The sequence below is a fragment of the Manis javanica genome, chromosome X, assembly GCF_040802235.1.
Source record: "Manis javanica isolate MJ-LG chromosome X, MJ_LKY, whole genome shotgun sequence".
Taxonomy (NCBI): Eukaryota; Metazoa; Chordata; class Mammalia; order Pholidota; family Manidae; genus Manis; species Manis javanica.
Window position 1 is genome coordinate 41,471,806 of NC_133174.1, and position 21,051 is coordinate 41,492,856.

Below are 21,051 nucleotides of genomic sequence, written 5' to 3' on the forward strand. Positions count from 1 at the left end.
GGTCTCTGTGGTCCGTGTATTTCTCTGTCCTCTCCCTGGTTTTGGTCGTAGGTGGAGTCACCAAGGGCTCTTTATGTGGCAGGGCTGGTACCTCACTTCTCACTTGATGGAGGGTGGCTCCTGCTTCCCATGACAGGAAACTGGATGCTGAGAATCAGTTCTAGATGAGCCCAGGTCGAGGACTACTTGAGGAAGGCCTGAGGCTCTTTTGTGGTACATCTGTCTGCCTGGAAGTGTCTGGATTATGGCTGTGAATGTTTTCAGGACAGGTCCCTGAATGAAGGATGAGAGGGGGTTCCTGACTCAAAAACGAAAAGATTTATTACACAAACTGTCAAGTAGAGACTACTTAGATATGTTGGGCCAGCCACCTCTGGTGTTCCAAATGCCACCATTTCTAGGATCCAGATGCTTCCCTGTGAGTCTTATGCAGTCATGCTGGCAGTCCTGGACAGGGGTCTACGGCTCATATTCTTGTCATTTGCTTTGGGGCCAGCTTGAGAGAGAGAGACTGTGGCCTTGCCATGCCTGGGGCTCTAAGCCCTAAACTCGGTTTCCAGCTCATGGATACCTTTCTTAACTGTTTTAGCAATAGAAACTGTTTATTTCCTTTCTCCTTCCCACGAACATGGACAAACAAATCAAGCAGCAATAAAGCTCAGGCCCTAAGTCACCTTCTTATTTGGAAGATAATGATAAAAAGAAGGTCCTTTTCCCCACTTACCTTCTCAGAAGGCAGATTCTCTCACAGACCTGGTGCAATTCTCCATAAAGGGTGTGGCAGATGATGAGTGGGGTGACTGGGGTCCTTCAGGCTGTGGCCTGGCTGGCCAGAAGTTGCTGCACTAGGCAGTGTGCACAGAGAGGAGAGGCATCAAGACAGCCATCTTCTTACCTGTCTTACCCAAGAATGCCATATAAAGCAGGAGATAACTCTCAAAATGTTCCTATCACCCCCCAGTATTGAAGGGGAAGCTGACCATTCCTCAGATGAGGGTTCAGTTGCTGGAAGAGCAGGACAAGACCATTCTGTGTCTAGGGATCTCCAAGATTGTGGGTCTAAGGGTGGATAAGGGGTTCAGACACCTCCCTGACAGCCATTCATAATCTGGGGCTGTCCGGCCCTCAGCCAGTTGATACCCTTTGGGTGCCTTCTGTGATTAATGAGCTCAGATACCTGAGGGACCAGAGAAGTCTGTAAGGCAGCTTGGGACCTCTGAGAGCCAGAAGAGTACCTTCTGTGAATGGGAGGCTCAGGTACCCTGAAGGGCAGAAAGCTCTAGTAGTCCCCAAGGACACCTGGGGCTTCTGATTCCTTCTGAGGTGGCAAACTCTGCAGGCCACTGATTCCCGTGCCTGAAAGCAACTAGAGAAACTAGAGAGGGAAACATGAATTCCAGAAACTTCAGCACAGCTATGAAGACCTATAGGGAAATGGAAGTCTGTCTTTAACTGCTCTTGTTTTGAGTAACAGATGGCTGGAGGCAGCAAGTACAGGATAGGTTAGAGGTTTAAATTCTGCTCCTTGCCTCTCCCCCATGTTGCCTTGGGAAGGTCTTTGCTCTCTCACTGCAGAAATCATCCAGAACCACTGGTACAGGTGTCTAGGGGCTGAATATTAGGGCAGCAAGAATCCTGTTGAGGGGAGGAAATGAGCAGCCAGAGGCAATTCTGTCCCACTGCAGATACCAGGCTGGTGGTGACAACTGGGGAGGTGGCCTCCTCTTTGGCTTTAAAGATGAAACCCCTTCCAGAAGAACCATCAGGTGGTGTGATAGCAGATGGGAGTGACAGCTCTGCTTTGGTGGTGCCTGGAAGTGCCCACCCTCTGGCTCATCTCCCCACACGTCCCTTTACCCGTTGAACTCCCAGTGATTGCACAGAAGTGAGTCTGACCTTCACCCTTCTCTCAATCCATTTCATATGCCAGAAGAGCTGCTCATATTAGCTCACCACCAAAGTAACTAGACACCAGGCAGTAAAACTGCCTCCAGAGAAAAATGAACTGCATGTATTACTTATCTATTGCAGTTACCATTACCCCCAACTTAACAGCTTAAAACAAGTATTTCTTTTCTTAGTTTCTGAGGGTCAGGAATCTGGGAGCAGCTTAGCCAGGTGATTTTGCCTCAAGGTCTCTCCTGAGTTTTCAGTCAAGTTGTCAGCTAGGACTGCAGTCAGTCTAAAGGTGTGACTTGGCTGAAGGACCCACGACCAACATGGCCCACTCTCAGGGCCATGGGGCTTCTCATAACATGATCCCAGCAAGCAGGGGAGAGACTGACCCAAGACACAATTGCAGCATCTATTATAACTTAACCTCAGAAGTGACATTAGGTCACTTCTGCTGTGTTTCCTTGGCTACATAGACCAACCCTAGTACAACATGGAAAGGAGCTACACGGAATGTGAATGCCAGGAAGCAGGAATCTTTGGGGGCTATATTGGAGGCTGGCTACCACACTAGATGACATACAATATCTGAAGCAGAAGTATTAGGACAGACAGATGAAGAATATAAAATAAGTATAATAAACAAGGGATAATATTAGAATATAAAACAGTAACAAAAGATACAAAAAGTTCCCAAGGGAAATTTGGGGTATGAGTATAATAGTAGGAAAAAAGGAACAGAAAAATAATGTAAATGGAGAATATGAAATGAGATATCAAAAGTTTTAATAGTAATTACAAAAATATTTAGAGCACAGAGACCATCATTGGGTTAAAAAATGGTCCTACAGAATACATACACACACACACAGATTTAGAAACATTGAATATGGATAAAGGAAAGATATAGCAGACTAATAAAAGCCCAAAGAAAGCTGAGCTAGCCATCCTAATAGCTAACAAAACAAAATTTAAGATCACAGAAGACAAAGAAGGACATAAACTCATTGACAAGGAAGCTGTATCTACTATAAATACATATATTGCTAAGGAGCCCTGAACAATACATTTTTTAAGTTTGATACAGAATCATTACATACATACATATGTACATATAATATGTATATATATATATGGATATATCACATTCCCATGTAACCACCACTTAACAAATGGAGAAGACTTCTCTTATGCTTGCACTTAAAATTATAAAAATAGGCCATGTTAGGGCACAAAGAAAGCCCCAGTGAATTCAAAAGTATCAACATTAATTAGGCATATTCTCTGACCATAATGCCATAAAATTAGCAATAACAAAAATATTTTAAAAATTTGGAAACTAACATTACTAAATAACCCTTGGATGAAAGAATTATAAAAGAACTTTAGAAATAGAAGAACAAAGGTTTAAATACATTTATCAGGAAAGAAGAAAGGTTAAAAAATAAATGATCTAAGCATTCAACTCAAGAAGTTGGAAAAAGATTTGAGGAACAAACCCATTACTCCATGAGTCATGGAGGAACTAATATAAGAAAGGAAATAAGTGCAATAGAGAATTTTAAAAAGTAATGATGAAGAATAATAAAATGAGAAGCTGGTTCTTTGAAAATATTAGTCAGACCTCTGTTGAGACTGCTTTAAAAGAATGCAAAATAAAAATAAAAGAACAAAAAGGAAAATTACAGACAAAATGAGGCTAAATATTGTAAACTAATACATTTGAAAACCTAGATGAAAGGCATGTTTTTGGAAAAATTAAAAGGTGCTCAAATTGATGCAAAAAAGAAAACTTGAACATAACAAGCTTTAAAAAAAATTGAACTATTGGTCAAAGACACCCCATCTCATTGTAACAAAAGGCTTCAGGCCCAGAATCAGATGGTTTTGCAGATGTAGTTCTCAAAAACTTTCAAGGAACTGTTAGTTCTCAAATATACAAATTGTTCCAGAAAAAGGAAAAGAGCAGAAGCTGCCCACCTCACTTTTTGAGGCTGATAGTCTTGATTCTGAAATCAGATAAGAAGACACAAAACAATAAAGTTATAGAGCTATTTCACTTAGGAATACAGATGCAAAAATTCTAATAAAATGTTAGCTACTTGAATTCAGCAGTGTATTTTTTAAAAATCGTAAATTGGGTTTATACTAGGAATGCAAACATGATCCAAATTAGAAAACAAATGAGTGAATTACCACATTAATAAAGGGGAAACATCATGTGATAATCTCAAAGCAGAAAAAAAATAGAAGGTTCAGTACCTGTTTATATTTTCTAAAAAAAGAACTCTTAGCAAACAAAGAGAACTTTAACTTGATAAAGATAATGTAGCAAAAATTTACAGCAAAAATACCCTAATAAATTTTAAATGCATTTTTCTTTTAAGATCAGGAATTGGGCAAGGATGTTCATTCTCAATACTACTGTTTAATATACAACTGACCAATGCTGTAATGAAAGTAAAAGAAATGAGGTGTAAGTTTTGGAAGGAAATGATAAAACACATTTGCAAATGATATGACTGACTACTTTAAAAAACCAACAGTATGGCCAGAACAACTGTTAGGAATAATAAGAGTTCAGCAAGCTTTCCAGATCAATCTATAACAATCAGGAGTATTTCTCTACACCAGCAATAACCAACAAGAAAATAAAGGATCTAAAGACTTTTATAAGAAAAAATGTTAAACTCTAATGACAAATAGATGATCTGAATAAAAGGAAACAATTCATCCTCTCTGCTGGGGATATATTAATTATGTATTGGTAACAAACTACTCTCAAAATTATTGGCTTAAAACAATGAGTATTTGTTACCTCGCACAGTTTCAGAGGGGCAGAATTCCGGCAGTGGCTTAGTTGGGTGATTCTGACTCAGAGTCTCTCATGAGGTTGCAGTCAGGTTGTAGACAAGGTTGCAGTTTATTTGAAAGCCTGACACCTCTTTCAAGAAGGCCCACTTACATAGCTGTTGGCAGGAGGCCCCAGTTATTCCATAGGGCTACTCTTGACATACCAGCTCCTGTCCCACACAGAGAGCAATATGTGAGAGAGGACAGAAAGCACCTTTCTGACCATACAAGTGCCTTTTATGACTTAGTCTTGGAAGTGACATGCTCATTCTGTGCATTACAAGTTGAGTCACTAAGTCCAGCCCACATTCAAGAGCAAAGGAATTAGGTTTCAACTCTTGAAGGGAACAATATCAAAGAATTAGTGAACATATCTTTAAAACCTCCACAGGTTATATTATTAAGATGTTATTTCTCCCCAAATCTATTAATTCAATGCAACCCCAATAAAACATCCATTACTTTCTTTTTTAGAATTGCAACAAACTTAGCATTATAATTTAGAACAATAAAGAATTATGGATAGCTAAGATAATCTTCAACAAGAAGTTATGATGGGAACTTGTCCCACTAGATATACCAAGACATACTAAAGGCCTTCTTAATTAAAGAAAAAAAACCCTAATATTGGCCTAAATAGACCAGTATAACATATAAAAGGATTCAGAGACACAGCTGTATACCTATGGAACTTAATATATGATAGAAATGTACCGCATATACGAAAGGATGGATGGATTGCTCAGTAGATAGTGACAGGACTCTGGCTTATAATATGGAGAAAAATAAAACTGGATCACTACACCTCACACCACATACAAGGATGGACTCTAAATAGATTAAAGACCTAAATGTGAGAGCAATACTCTAAAGTTAATAGGAGAAAATATAGAATATCTTTGTGATCTGGGGAAAGAGAGGGATTTCTTTAAAAGCACAGATCATAAGGGAGAAAAATTGATTATATCAAAATTAAGAATCTTTATTCGACTAAGGATACTACTTAGAGTTAATAACACACAAATGTCAGAATGGGAAAGGATATCTGCAACTTCCCACACCCAAGGGATTTGTAATTAGACTAGTGAGGGACCCCTGGAAATCAATAAGAAGAGGAATATGGGAATTGGCCCAATAGGAATGTGGATATGAACAAGGAATTTATGAGGAAACCTAAAATCAAAAAGGCACATGAAGAGTACTCAAAGACATCAATTTTTTAAAATAAAAAATAAAAAACTAATGAAGTGTGACCACACCTGTTAACACTGGAAAATTTTAGAAAGCTGCATAATGCTAAGTGTCAGCAGAGACAGGAATGCAGGCATGTTCATTTGTTGCTCCATCCGTTTCAGATAACAATCTGGCATTGCTTACAGTAGTATACATCCCCTCTGACCCAGCAATTCTTCTCTGTGTGTACATCCTAATTTTTTTTTTACATTGGCTCATAAGGAGGCATTTACAAGGCATTATTTATCTAAATGGGTGTTGGAGGCAACACAAGTGTCCCTTGTTGGGAGCACCTAGGGGCAAAATAATGCACTGGATGCACATACTGGTGTTTATTGCAACCATTAGAAGCAATGGATAGATTAGATATACACATAACACCCCAGATGGATCTTAAAAACATAATGTTGGTTGAAAGAAAAGTGAAAAACAGAATGACACTATCATTTACTTCAATTAAAAGCATAGACAAAAATGCAGATTTTCTATGAAATCACACAAAAAGATACACATTAAACCCAATATAGTGGTTATCTGTGGGAGGAAGAGAATGGTAGTTGGGTGCAGGAATAAAAGAGAATAAATAAAACGAGGGGCTTTGCATGTGTCATGAACTGTGTAATATGATCACAGCTTAGATACTTTGAGAGGCAAACCAGGACCTCTATTTTTTTTTTTTTGCATGGGGGCTCAGATTCTCTGAGGGCTATCTAAGACTAATATATAATACGGACAATGTGAAATCTACTCATGTCCATCCTGAGCATAGGAGGTCTGGATATGGCAAAAGCCAGACAAAAAAAAGGTCCATTTTGTGGATGCATACCATACTGTACTCTGAAAGTTAATAAATCTAGTCTGTGTTTGGGAGGCTGACTCTTAAAAGGCTGAACAAGTCCATTCTATGGATAAGAAATCTAGAGTCTCTGAGGGCAAACTACCCCATTCTTTCTTGATGGAGAGCTCAGAAATACAAAGCTGGTCAAATCCATTTACTTGTAAAAGGTATCTCGCATACTCTGAAGGCTTGACAAGACCAAACTGTGGGCAATGGGTTCAGACACTCCTTGCTTTGGGTAAGTCCACTGTGTACTGTGAAAGTCCTTTCTGTGGATCAAGGGCTCGGCAACCCTGAGTGACAGCAAAAAATCGTTCCATGGACTGGCATTTACTCCCTCTGAAGAATGGAGCATCCTGTTTTGTAGAAGGTATCTCAGGCAGTCTGCTGGTGAGGAAATAAAGAGACTGGCTTCAGGAGACTATCAGATAAGGATGAGGGCTGAAGTCAGAAATGAGAAGAAATGACGACACGGAAGAGACCCATGACAGGTGGCTAGATGTTGAGCACAGAGAAGAAAACGTAAGGGTCAAGATTAGACACTGAGAAAACATAGGGTCTGACGTTAAGGACTGTGAAGGGTGATGATATCAGGGGCAGTGGAGGAGGGGGGAATAAAACATCAGGCCCTCGAGCTATAATATGGAGTTAGAGGACTAGAAGGTGAAGGAGGTTATCCGAGGACGGTTGGTAATTTCATCTTCAGGGACCTAGAGGAAGACGACTGAGATGGTGAGGAAGACGTCAGAACAAACAAGGGAAATGACGTCAAGGATGGTGAGGGTGATGTCAGGGACCAAAAGGGGTGTAAGAGGGAAAAGGTTTGTGCGTGGAATGAGGACTGCTGGGTCAGCGGAGGGACACCGATATCAGAGCCCAGCATCATCACAAAGGCCGCTTACGAGACTAAAGCGCACAGAGCGGATTGCTTCTTTCGGTGGGCCGTTCCTTCCTTCCTCCCACCCCGCCCCTCACTGGCCTCAACTAATGAATGCGCACGCCAGCACGCACAGGGCACGTTCCGTGACGTATCCGCTACGTGTGCTTTATCAGGCGTCTTCCCGCGCGGCATTCCTCCCAGTCTCTCTGCTCCTCGGCGGTGACTGTCTTCGGGGCTGTTTTGCTTCTTAACTTCCAGGTAAGCAACGGATGTGGGGCTACCACTCCTCGCCTCTCTGATGTGCGCCACGCCGGCCGAGAGCGCGGTGCGCGAGCTCGGCTTCTGACCTAGGCTCGGGTTTCTCCGGGTTGGGCGAGCCCCCTGCTCAAAGGCGAAACCTTTGGGTAGGCAGGAAGCTGACGCGTTTTGTCCGAATGTGAGGAATGACGGGAGAGGCTGGCCGCGTCTGTGGCGCAGTGACCACGCGACAGCCAAGAGCATGCGGGCGCCCCTTTTCCTCACGTGACCGCCGCCATCTTGTTTTGTGGGCGCAGAGGGAACGCAAGGACGGTCTGGGCCTGCGCGGCAGCACAAAATGACGGGCGTGGCGGCCAAGGATGATGTGGGCATGCGTGATGGCAGCCCTCAAATGGCTTCCTCAGTGAGCCGGCCCCGCAGATTCCCGCTTTTTCGGCCTTTACTTAATTACCTTTTATCTTGTTCCCTCGTGTCTGTTAACTGTTGTTTCCCCCTTTGCTTTTGTCTCCTACAACCTCTTTGTCCTTCCCACATCCACTGTTTTTCCCACCATTCTCCCCCACAGGACACCAATTCACTGCCATGTCCTCTGAAGAAGGGAAACTCTTTGTGGGAGGGCTCAACTTCAACACCGATGAGCGGGCTCTGGAAAACCACTTCAGCAGCTTCGGGCCTATTTCTGAGGGTGAGACGTGGGCCAGACCCATGGTGAGGGTTCTGTGGGACAGGAAGCCCTCTTGAATTTCAAGAAACGTTGACTGACAGGTCAGGACCGCAGGCCGTCACAGACTTCTTTACATGTTTGTTCCTAGGCCTAAGGAGAATCTGATAACTTTGAATTGAAAACTGTGGGGAGGGGTCTATTCTCTACCTGATAGCCCTTGGCATTCAGGTTTTCTCTTAACTCCTCATTCTCCCTTCACCAGTGGTCGTTGTCAAGGATCGGGAAACTCAGCGATCCCGGGGTTTTGGCTTCATCACCTTCACCAATCCAGAGCATGCCTCAGATGCCATGAGAGCCATGAATGGAGAGGTGAGGCCTCTTAACTGCATAGGGGCCCTGCCCCTCTCCGACTTCCACCATTCTTTCTGTTTTTCCCTCTGTGTCTGCTAGGGGCAGCGCGGCTACCAAGCCTGCAGTGCCCACTCACAGAAGCGTGACTGCCTTCTGTTCTAGGGGGTGGAGGGCAACGGCAGACAGAGCCAGGCTGCCTGGGAGGCGACGACTGGTCCTGCATGAGGCCGAGAAGCCACCTGTGGATGGTTGACCTGCCCTGGGCTTAGGTAGTAGAGTCTGCAGACCTGCGGGCCTGGCCCGGAGAGGACCTCGTGAGTCTTCTGGGATGGACTCTGAAGCCTCAAATCAAGAGAGGTGTCTGTCTAGCCCAGATAGTTGGGCAGCTTAGAGGAGTGGGGAGGAGAACTCAGCCTGAGTTCAGTCAAGATGTAAGTAGTAGCAAGGGGTACACGGTGGATTCAGGTCATTTTGTGGGATTCTGTAGCTCCTGCTAAAGCCATTCTGGTCAAAGGAGCTTGTTCTCGGAACGTGGCACCCAGAATCTGGTGCCCAGAAGGAGTTTCTGGGCTCTTTATGCCTGCCTGCCCTGCCCACTCTTCCCTCACCACTATCCTATCTGAGCACCAATCTATCCTCCTTGTGTCTCCCCACACCTAGTCTCTGGATGGTCGCCAGATCCGTGTTGATCACGCAGGCAAGTCTGCCCGTGGAACCAGAGGGGGTGCCTTTGGGCCCCTTGGGCGTGGTCGCAGCTACTCTAGAGGTAAGTGCAGTGGTAACTTTGAACATGGGGTGTGGGGGTGAGCTGTCTGTTAACTGAGCTATGTCTGGATAACTGCCATTTAAATATTTTTTATCTGCTGTAGGTGGTGGGGACCAGGGCTATGGGAATGGCAGGTATGACAGTCGACCTGGAGGATATGGATATGGATATGGAAGGTCCAGAGACTATGGTGGCAGGTGGGTCAACCAAGTGGCTCAGGTACTCTGGTGGTACTACCTCCCTCTCAGGAGCTTGGCTGCCCAAGTGTTCATAAGTGTGAAACTTAAAATTTTGAATTACAGTAATATGTTAAAAGACTTTAAGATTATATAATTATAATGTAGATGATATCTAAGTTGTACTGTGTTGGCTAACTGGTGAATTAACATTTAATATGATTTAATATGCTATATGTAAGTTATGTACCATATAACCCATTTTTACATGATGTGCATGTTTAATATCTGGCACATTAAAGTTACAGTGCATATAAAATGTGACAGGATATGTAAATACATAGTTTTTAATATCATCAGGGTATATGTAATACATTCCTGTAATACACCTGTGTATGTTTTTTTCCCAGAAGCCAGGGTGGTTATGACCGCTACTCAGGAGGAAATTACAGAGACAATTACGACAACTGAGATGAGGCATGTGCACCTAATTGTGAGTGAGATTTGTATGTTACCATGGAGCAGACCCCTGTCCATCAGCCCTTCTGTGTTCTTCACCTGGCCCACCTGACCCATTCCTAGGCCTCCCTAGCTCTCTGGTGCCTGTCAGGGCTAGACAGCTTGGCGGTTTGGTAGGGGAGGGATGTCTAGAAGCCTGTCTCCCTGCAGTCACTTTCTCCTGCTGGCCCTGGTGGAAATGAAGGGGTGTCCCTGGTGTCCAGCCCTCAGCAATTCTTACCAGCCTTAGGAGGTGAGCCTTGTTAACCTGTTCCTTCCTGACATCACAGTTCTCCCCCTTCTTACTGTTCTCAGATACACAAGGAATAAAACAACTTCTGATCCAGGATCGTCCTTCCAAATGGCTATATTTATAAAGGTTTTTGGAGCTGCACTGAAAAACGTCTGGTTTAAGTACACCAACTTGTTTTTGAATTGAGCTCCCAAGGTGGTTTGTTAAAGACCTTTTGGAAAGTTAATGTGTTTTAAAAAAATTTTTTTCTCCCATGTAAAGACAAATTCTGGGACATTTGTAGAGTCTGGGTGTTTTTCATTTTCCCAATTTTTGAGTTTGGGCTCTCAGGATTATTGGTTCTGGCAAGAAAAAATTGCCAGACTGATTGTTTTTTTAATAATGTGTATCTAGGGACATTTTAAAAACCTGTACACAATGTTTATCATGGTTAGGAAGCAGTTTCCGAACAAGACATCAAGAATAACTTAGAGGTGTGTTTTACTCAACATCACTGCCCTGATTATATAGAAGTTGCTTAAAAATATTTGTGAATGTCATTTTTTTTAATACTGGAAGAAAAAACTATTCTGTTGTGTTTCATGTAGTGTTTAGGATGTTCTTCATAGAGTTGATTAAAAAGTTGAAATCTGAAAACTAACACTGATAGTGATTTTTTCTTACTCAACCGAATTTGCAAATGAAAAATAGATCTGGAGGGAGGCTTTAAGGAAAGAAATGGGAGGTGCATGGTTAGGGACTGCTAAAACTGAGGAGAGACCTTAAGTTCAAAGTTTGGTTGAGTTGGGAATTGGTTTAGGTATATACCTGAGGCTTGGGGGTCGTGGGTACACGTGAAATCCCCTTAATGGCTGAATTGGGTTTGCTGAGATGGTCTGGTCCTATTGTCTTGGTCAGTGGCAGCTTGATTTGAATCTCCTTAGCTTCTCTGAGCATCATGTTGGTTCCTTCTTCACAGGTTTGTTCTGAAAATGTAAGGTGAACCTTGCCATAAACCGGTTCCAGTTCTTTCCCTGAAATGGTGGTTGTGGGAGAGGTGTACTAAACTCAGCTTGGTGTGAGGGACATGGGAGAACCCTGGTTTGGAAACGGTTGTAAAATCAGACTGAATTCAGATTCCAGGGTTCAAATCCAGCCTCTGCTGCTGCCCAGTTATTTGACCTCAAGTGCGTCATTTAACTTGTGTGCCTTATAGCCTTGTGGGTGTTTTACCTTTGCTGTTAAGGGTTAATTAAGTGCATTTAATAGGTATGTACAGTTCCTGAGAACAGTTGGCAAAGCCTTCAGTCACAGGGATTCCATCTGTGATGGTCTGAAGGTCTTCCATTGGCAAGTCGTGTCAGTGGCTGGTTGGTTTTTATACTTGTAGCTGGTGTTAGTTCCTGAGTTCTTTATCTCCCTTTAGTCATTGTGTTAGTGGCTGTAGTGGGAGTCCAATGGGCTTTATCTCCCTCTGTTTGGAATTTGTAGTCAGTTGTGTTCATGGCTTCTACTACCTAGTTGATGTTGTGTTGAGGCAAGTACCACCAGATTGTAAGTTCTAAGACATTCTAACCTGCCTTAGTCCCTCATTTATGAGACGTGTTAATGTACTGAATGTATTCCCTCAAAATTCTTAAGTTGAAACCCTCCCTAAAATGATTATTAGGGGGTGAGGCCTTTTTGGGGTGATTGACTGAGGTCAGCTCAACCATACTGGCACTTTGATCTTGGACTTCAACCCCCAGAATTGTGAGGAATTTCTGTTTGTGGTTTATAAGCCACTCAGTCTGGTACTGTTAACAGCAACCTGAACTGAGACAGTATGGGTATTAAGTCCCAATGTTGACAGCCTGCCTCCCAGGGTCTCCCAGCTAGTTGGGTCAGGCCCCATGGACCCTTCTTCCTCCCACCCAAATGCTCATGAAACTTGCTTTGGTAGGTGGATAGAAACTCAGGAGATTTCTCAGACCTCCTGCTTGGCCCACTGTGCTAGACCCACGTAATGGCATTGTGGCTAGCCCTACCAGTTGAGTGCTTGGTCTGAAGTGGCATTCTTTGCTGGCCTTATGGGAACTAATGCAGTGGGAGCTTGCAGGACCACCATTACTGCCTTGGGGTAGAGAGCACCTCTGCCCTCTCAGGAAGTAAAAAATATCCCTTTGACCCTCCAATGTGGCCTGAGAAAGAGTCCCATAATCAACCACAAAGTTCCTGCAGTAAAACAATCCCCTAAGTGACATCAACAAAGACCATAAATAGCCTTTCTATATGTGAATGACAACTTGATCAACCTGCTCTGCGCTCCGGATTTGGGAAGGTACCTTGTGGTACTCCAGCCTAGAGAAGCCTAATACCTTGCTCTTACTTGCTCTAAAGAAAGGAGCCTAGAAGACTCAAGTTTTTTTTTTTCTGATACTACAATTGTTGAGCAATGAAATAACCAGATGGGAGTTTCAAGGCCCGTTATAACATGTGTATTAGTTCTCTGCTTCGGTTTGACTGGAATATCATGTGCATGTTTCCCAAAAAACCATCAATCCCAGAAACATTAAATGGTGCATTGAGAAACCTGTGTCCCAAGGCTTGTAGACCCTTGGCCTGCAAATACTTCTATTTTGAGGCCCTGGATCTTGCCTGTACTGAAAACTTTGATACATCTCTTATAAGACACTCTTGTGCATTTCAAGGTTCAGTATAAATCCAAAGTCCCACCCAATGTGGACTGGAATCAGTATTCAGACCCTGATTCCTGGCTTATTTTTTGCTTTGCCTCAGGTTCAATGTGTAAAATGGGACATGTGCACCTCACGGGTTAAGGGTAAGAAACGACATGTTCAGAGCAGGGCAGGTCTCTGATGCTACCCCCACACTTGCCCCACAGTCTGGATTTGGGTAGAAGAATTCCTTTCAAGAAACTCCTTAAAACAGTTTTCTGTGAATGGAAATATGTAAGAACAGCATCTTGGATAATGATCAGTAGCCAGTGTTCCTACATTTGTTAATCAAGACACACAGCCCCTGTCTATCTGCATTCCTCTTCACCACCCCTCCCTGAGCTAGCATGAGGCCCATGACCCCTTAAAATTCAGAGGGCACAAAGATCTAAAAAAAATTTTTTTCATACCCAGTGTCAAGACCTGAAGCTTTTCATAATCTTATTTTCCCATGTAATGTGAATATGCATATGATATGTTGCAGAAATGTTAGTGTTTGGTTATGGAAAGCTGCCCTAGATCCTATAGGGAGGAGCTCAACATACAGTGAATGCACAAAGAAAGTTAAGACTAAATGGTTAACCCATGGCATTGATCTGCATAAGCATTTCTAATATGCTGTGGGGTCAAACTTAAACTCAATTTTAAGCTGTAAGTAAAACTCATCAGCTCTGGAAGTTTATTATTTCTAGAGCTCAATAGCTACCTGAGGACAGAATTTGCAGTCTCTAAACTTTATGACTGCAATCCATAGTAAGTACATTTTTATCATTGTAGTCCAATCCACCCATTTGTGTAAGTGGAAGAAAGATTTACTGAAGGAAACGTGCCAAGTTCCTTGATATTTCCTAGTTTATTGTACTTTAACAAAGACTGCCCCAAACCACTCAAATGTTGATGGAGCCTGCAGTGTAGAAAAGGCTGTATGATTGTTGAATCTGGGTGATAGGTACATGAAAGTTACATCAATACTTTTGAAAGATGTTCCATAATACAAAGTAAATTCAAGTGTGGTTAGTTGGCCCCCTGCATTGGCATGGGAGGTGGGTAGCTATCTGGTTTTCTGCTGGCCTGCTCTGTCCCTGCAAACCCTCTCCTTAGTTGCAGGTTATCTCCCAGGGCCTCCAGAAATAGTTCTATGAGTAGTAACCTCTATTTATTGATACCTGACATCCCTAAAGAGATTTTTCAGATACTGGCTGTAGAACCCAGTCCTGCTTTCCTGCATGATCATATACCAGGTCTAGCTTCTGACGGAAGGACCATACCTTTGCCCAGCCCCAGAGGGCCTGCCTTCCTCTGTAGCCATCTAACCTCTAAAATGGGGATAATAAAGGCAGCTTAAATGAGCCAAGATGTGGGAAACACCCAAAACTGGTTGTTAGATGTAGCCGAGTGTGTTTGCTATGTGTGTCAGACAGTAGGGACACAGCAATGGATACAACAATTCTTTCCCTCAGGAATCCTGTATTGGTGAGGTCTACAGACAAGTAATAAATTGATGTGTAATATAACATTAAGGAGTGGGCAAGCCTTAAGGGAATAAAGCAGGGTGTGTAGAGAGTGGATGGGATATTTTATTTTATACAGGGTGGCCACGGAAAGCAACTCGAGGTGACCTTTTAAGATGCAGATGGAGAGCAAGCAAGGAGGATATGAGGCATAGGTCACAGCTGTGCCTTGGTGCTCCTGCCTTGCATGGCTTCATGCAGGCAAACTGATCTAAGTATTGTCAGAACACCCTGTAATCCTTGGAACACAGCATGAGAGGCTTGTGAGAACTGCCATGAGGCCTTTCTTCACTCAACTCCTCATCTGCCAAAGAGGCTGTCATGAGACAGCTTCTCATCACCTGAAGTTCTGGTGAGGTATGAGTGGGTTTTCTGCCCCCTCCCTTCCCCTGACTTGGGGCTGTACAACTGCTTAGCAGGGAATGAGCTTGACAATGGTGTATCACCATCGGTGCTCCTGTCATCTGACCTCTTTTATTTTGGTGTTAATCCAGCACAAGGGATATGAGCTGGCATCTATGGCTATTCTTTTTCTGTCTCTAAGTAGCAAACATATGAATCAAATGGGCCTTGTTTCTTCACTATCCAAATTGGTCAGCTTTGCCCTGACATCTGGGAGAGAATTACAGACAGAAGGAGAAGCGAGCAAGTGCAAAGGCCCTGAGGTGGGAGCTTGCTTGGTGTGAGGAATAGCAAAAAGATTGTGTGGCCCAGCATAGTGAACAAGGGGTCAGTGGCAGGAGGTGAAGTCAGAGAGGTGACAGGGACCTGGTCCTGTAGGGCCTGACTGGCCATGGGGAGGACTTGGGCTTTTTCTCTGAGAGAGAGGGAGCCATGGCAGGGGTGTGAGCAGAGAAGTGCCCAGGGCTGACTTGGGTTGAAACAGGATGCTCTGGCTGCTATGAGGACAGATGGGGAGGGGGCAAGGGTGGAAGCGGTTAAGTGGCCACTGCAGTAGTCCCTGCCAGGAACAGCAGTGGTGGCAGTGTGCATGGAAAGCAGAGGTCAGATGCTGGATAAATTCTAAGGAGGAACTGATAGGACTTGCTGACAGATCAGATGAGGTGGGTGGGATGTGAGAAAGTATTTGTGTGAACTCCAGTGTGGGTTCATAACAGTAATTTGGGAGCTTGTGTTAAATAGTCTAGTGGTTAAGAGCAAGGATTCCCAGAGCCAGGTGGCCTGGGTGTAAATTCAGCTCCATCACTGAGTGAGTGTGTGACCTTGGGCAAGTCACTTTGTTAGAAAGGTAGACGAGCAGATAGAGGGAGAATAAAGCCAGTAAAGCTCACTAAAAGGGACTCAAAGAGTTAACCAGAGAGCCAGAAAAGACAGATTAGTTGAAGTTTCAAGGACTAGGAGGTGCTTGGAATGTTCAAACTCCCCAGACAAAAAAAAAAAAAACACCCAGATGAGAGGTCTCCAAGCACAGACACTCTCCAGATAAGAAGAAAACACCGCCAGAAGACGTGCACAGTAACCATCAGAGCACCCCATGTCTCCATTTCACCAATAAGACCAGGCCTCCAAGGCCAAAGATGGTCAGTCAAGGACCTCTGCCCTGCCAAAACCCCCATGAAAAGGAGCCTGAGTGTAAGCAGCCTGCCTTTGTCTCCCTTGACTCTGGCCCACTCCTCCCTTGAAGTGTATTCAAATAAAACTTTCATTCTGCTTCACTACTGCATCTCTGCCTTTCAGTTCTTTATTGTAGCACGGATAAGATCCAAGGAGAAGGAACTCAACCCCCAACATCTTCATTTCTTTGCTGCCATTTCCCCATCTGTGACATGGAATAACAGGACCAACTTCATAGGGTTGTTAGGATTAAATAAAGTGTGTGAAGTGCTTAGACCAGTGCTTGGCATGAAGCGTTTGTTACTAGTAATATTACTGTGGGGTGAATAGAAGTGTTCTCTGAGTGAGGATGTGCAAGAGACCCAATGTAGCTGTAGCATAACTTAATCAAGAGCAACAAGCAATGAGGTTGGAGAGAGGGCCTAAGACATCAGCTTCTCACAGCAGCTGGGAGCCAGTGTGGATTTCAGGGTGGACCTACCAGTGTAGGAGCTTAGAAGAGAGAGAGGAATGGATATTGATTTGATACTTGATGCCGGGGACATAGAGAGAGGAGGCGAAGGGGCACTATCATCAGCACTGCTGGTTGGTAACAGGGTTAGAGTGGTTTCTGGTGTCTAGGATAAGGAACTTAAACTAGTTGGCGTTTCCTGCCTATATCCAAATGCTAGTCCTCATATTTTCCATTTCCGTGGCCATGGGTAGTAAACCCCTCTAGAGTTCACTTTTCTTCATCTAAAGAGTGGGGCTAAATGTCGTACCTACCTCATTAGGGTTGTTATAGTACATTAAGATCTCAGTAAAGGCAGGCTGTCACCAAAACCAGGCAGGGCTTATCACAGAAAGGCAAGATTTATTTCTTGCTTCAATTTATTTCTCATCCTTCCCCAAGCAACACTAACCAAAACTACTGTTTAACCATAGTACTGATTTCTTAAATGATCTTATTTATTGTTTATTTTTCCAGCTACAACAGCAGCTCAATAAAAGCAGGGACAATTTGTCTGAGTTACTGTTCTTTCCCCAGTGCCTGGCACCTACCTAGCAGGGGCTTTTTTTTTTTTTTACAATTTTTTTATTAAGGTATTATTGATACACACTCTTATAAAGGTTTCACATGAAAAACAATGTGGTTACTACATTCACGCATATTATCGAGTCCCCCCACCAAACCCCATTGCAGTCACTGTCCATCAGTGTAGTAAGATGCCACAGAGTCGCTACTTGTCTTTGTGCTACACTGTCTTCCCTGTGACCCCCCTACACCATGTGTACTAATCATAATACCCCTCAATCCCCTTCTCCCTCCCCACCCGCCCTCCCTCACCCCTCCCCTTTGGTAACCACTAGTCCCTTCTTGGAGTCTCTGAGTCTGCTGCTATTTTGTTCCTTCAGTTTTGCTTCGTTGTTATACTCCACAAATGAGGGAAATCATTTGGCACTTGTCTTTCTCTGCCTGGCTTATTTCACTGAGCATAATATCCTCCAGCTCCATCCATATTGTTGCAAATGGAAGGATTTGTTTGTTTCTTATGGCTGAAGAGTATTCCATTGTGTATATGTACCACATCTTCATTCATCTACTGATGGACACTTAGGTTGCTTCCGTTATCTTCACTATTGTAAATAGTGCTGCAATAAGCATAGGGGTGCACATGTCTTTTTGAATCTGAGAACTTAAATTCTTTGGGTAAATTACTAGGAGTGGAATTCCCGGTTCAAATGGTATTTCTATTTTTAGTTTTTTGAGAAACCTCCATATTGCTGTCCACAACTGTTGAACTAGTTTACATTCCAATCACAATATCGACTCAAGTGGTGGCAGAAACAGGCAGTGACTATGTCCTTTCTGGACTTCTCCTTCCTTCATGTGTCTCCTGTCTATTTAGCCCCCAGAGTCTAGAAGTGCAAAGGCGAGCTCTGGACCACACTGGTGGTGCCCGCCTTTCCTTACTAACACAGGCTGAAATGAAACCTGAAGTTGGGGCCCATCCTCAGGAACTAAAAGGAGCATGATTTGAGGGAAAGCCTGCATGGCTTGGGGTGACAAGAATATGCTGAGAATCAAGGCCAGAGAGCAAAAGAAGAGACATGGAGTAGAGTTGTAACTAGAGTGTAGACATGGAGTCTTTATTCACTTACCTCATCCCTGAAATTTCTTCCTAAATGGAACAAGAGGGGGAGGTTGCAACATAAAGGCATCACTTGAATAGTGCCATTTTCTGATGAGAAAACATTTGCCTCTGAAGCCAAAGTTCTCACAATCCCCAAAGTCTTAATGGTGATAACTCTCCATGGCTGGAGTCAGAAAACAAGATTGTTGCAATTGGGAAAAGCTTCACAGACCACATGAGCAGCCCCCAGCAAGCTGAAACAGTGAGCCAGCCTTCCAACAAATATTTTATCAAGCCCTTGCTACACGAAAAGAAGCTCCACATCACTAATTACCAGGGAAATGCAAATTAAAACCACAATGAGATATCAAGTCATACCAGTTAGGATAGCCAGCATCAAAAAGACTAAGAACAACAAATGCTGGCAAGGATGCGGAGAAAAGGGAACCCTCCACTCCATGTCTCTTCTTTTGCTCTCTGGCCTTGATTCTCGGCATATCCTTGTCACCCCAAGCCATGCAGGCTTTCCCTCAAATCATGCTCCTTTTAGTTCCTGAGGATGGGCCCCAACTTCAGGTTTCATTTCAGCCTGTGTTAGTAAGGAAAGGCGGGCACCACCAGTGTGGTCCAGAGCTTGCCTTTGCACTTCTAGACTCTGGGGGCTAAACAGACAGGAGACACATGAAGGAAGGAGAAGTCCAGAAAGGACATAGTCACTGCCTGTTTCTGCCACCACTTGAGTCGATATTGTGATGAGCTGTTAACTTCAAACAGCTCTCTGACTAAGCTGTCTTTTCTATCCAAATCTGTTTTTGTTCATTCACTGGGCTAGGACCCTCAACCTTCACTCTGATAGTAAAATAGCCCCAGATCCTGTTGGAGTGAGTGGAACTTGTGGTCCCCCCCCATAGGCTTGAGCTTCTTTTCTAAATGTCATGATTGCCATCAATGTCACTCACAACCTCTGACTTGCCTGCTGTTCATGCGGATAAACTCTGCCCCTTTTCTTTCCAAACTCCCAACAAACTGAAAGTGATTCTGTCACCAGCTTGTTCAAAACCCATTTTTAATCCAATGAGAGTGTCAATGTTTAAAAACAAAAATTGAAAACATGCAGAGCACACAACAAATGCGAGAGGTGGCTGTGGTCATTCTAATTCACATTTCTACCTCTGGCAGATGGATCTATGACTGGGAAAAGATGTTAAAACAACACATAGTAGTCAGCATTTAGTGGATATTTTCTCTGTTCCAGATGCTAGTCTAAGCTTCACAAGTATTAACTCATTTAGTCCTCACAATAGCACTGAGGCACTTTTTCAGATGAGGAAACTGAGTCACAAAGGGGTTAACCGACTTTCCCAAGACATAGCTCCTAGCTGGCAGAGCCTGTAGCGGTGGCCAAGTTCTGCTGCCTTTTGGGAATAATGGCAAACATTCATGCAACAGGTGTTGTGAACACTTTCTATGCATTAGTAACTAATGCAGACTTAACCCCATCTTTAGGTTGTTTTATCTGGTATTTATAGCTTTATAGGAATGAGGTTTTAAAAACAATTTTTGAAAAAACATGAATATTGTCAATAAAGCAACAAAATAATCAATTCTGGCAATGAGACAGTAAATCTCCCTGGCATTCCTCAATCTCCTGTGATTTCTTCCCACCATGGTTCTTTGGAAGCTGAGTGGTGGGATGAGAAAGGATGGATCTCTGTCCAGGGTGGTCAAGGTGAATGGGAAAGGCATTGATAATAGCATCCATTATGGCAAAAAAAGAACTTGGAAATAAACCCAATGTTGGTCACAAGTAGGGAAAGAGTTCAATAAAATGTCACCCTTGAATTCCGTGGACTTCAGCTTCATCTGTAAAATGGGGATACTAATGGGACCCACAACATTTACTTATTAGGATTAAATGGGTTAACACATGCAAATCATCTCAAACAGTGCCCAGCACATTATCCAATAAATGTTACTGGTTACATGTTTGTGCAGTGAAATAGTTTATTCTTTATCAGTCATCAAACAGAAGGGTATTTAATATCCTGAAAAGACACCTATAGCTTAGATGGACAAGGTGATGCAGAGTCAATACAAAACAGTGTGGTTTGTTTGTCTTAGAACACAAAGCAATATGTTCATGAATATGTTACAGGTTGAGTTTACTGTCCTCAGATCTTGTGCTTGCTGCAACAAAGAACTGAAAGCCAGAGATGCAGTAGCAAAGCAGAATGGAAGTTTTATTTGAACACACTCCAAGGGAGGAGAGGGCCAGAGTCAAGGGAGACAAAGGCAGCCTGTTCACTGTGAGGCTTCTTTTTATGGGATTTTTGGCAGGACAGTGAAGTCTTTGACTGACGATCTTTGGCTTTGGAGGCCTGGTCTAATTGGTGAAATAGAGACATAGGCTGCACTCTGATGATTTCTATGCATGTCTTCTGATATGTTCTTTATCTGGGCTGTGTGGACATTCCAAGTAACTCCTGGTCCTT

The 21,051-nt window shown here is 43.3% G+C and overlaps 1 protein-coding gene across 2 annotated transcripts; it reads left to right on the plus strand.

Moving 5' to 3' along the window:
• Nucleotides 1-7,799: 7,799 nt before the first annotated feature.
• Nucleotides 7,800-11,303, plus strand: RBM3 (RNA binding motif protein 3). Of its 2 annotated transcripts, none has more exons than XM_017672487.3 (7): nucleotides 7,800-7,955; nucleotides 8,521-8,640; nucleotides 8,882-8,988; nucleotides 9,631-9,736; nucleotides 9,840-9,933; nucleotides 10,323-10,405; nucleotides 10,726-11,303. In XM_017672487.3, the coding sequence occupies exons 2-6, from the start codon at nucleotides 8,538-8,540 to the stop codon at nucleotides 10,381-10,383; spliced, it is 471 nt and encodes a 156-aa protein (XP_017527976.1). In that variant the 5' UTR covers nucleotides 7,800-7,955; nucleotides 8,521-8,537; the 3' UTR covers nucleotides 10,384-10,405; nucleotides 10,726-11,303. The 2 variants fall into 2 exon arrangements, with proteins under 2 accessions (XP_017527976.1, XP_017527977.1); XM_017672488.3 differs by having other exon boundaries at nucleotides 10,326-10,405.
• The last annotated feature ends 9,748 nt before the right edge of the window (nucleotides 11,304-21,051 follow it).

Coding starts and splice junctions, on each gene's coding strand:
- RBM3 (XM_017672487.3), top strand. CDS start 8,538: ATGTCCTCTGAAGAAGGGAAACTCTTTGTGGGAGGGCTCAACTTCAAC. Junction 8,989..9,630: donor TGAGAGCCATGAATGGAGAG/GTGAGGCCTCTT, acceptor CCCCACACCTAG/TCTCTGGATGGTCGCCAGAT. Junction 9,934..10,322: donor TCCAGAGACTATGGTGGCAG/GTGGGTCAACCA, acceptor TTTTTTTCCCAG/AAGCCAGGGTGGTTATGACC.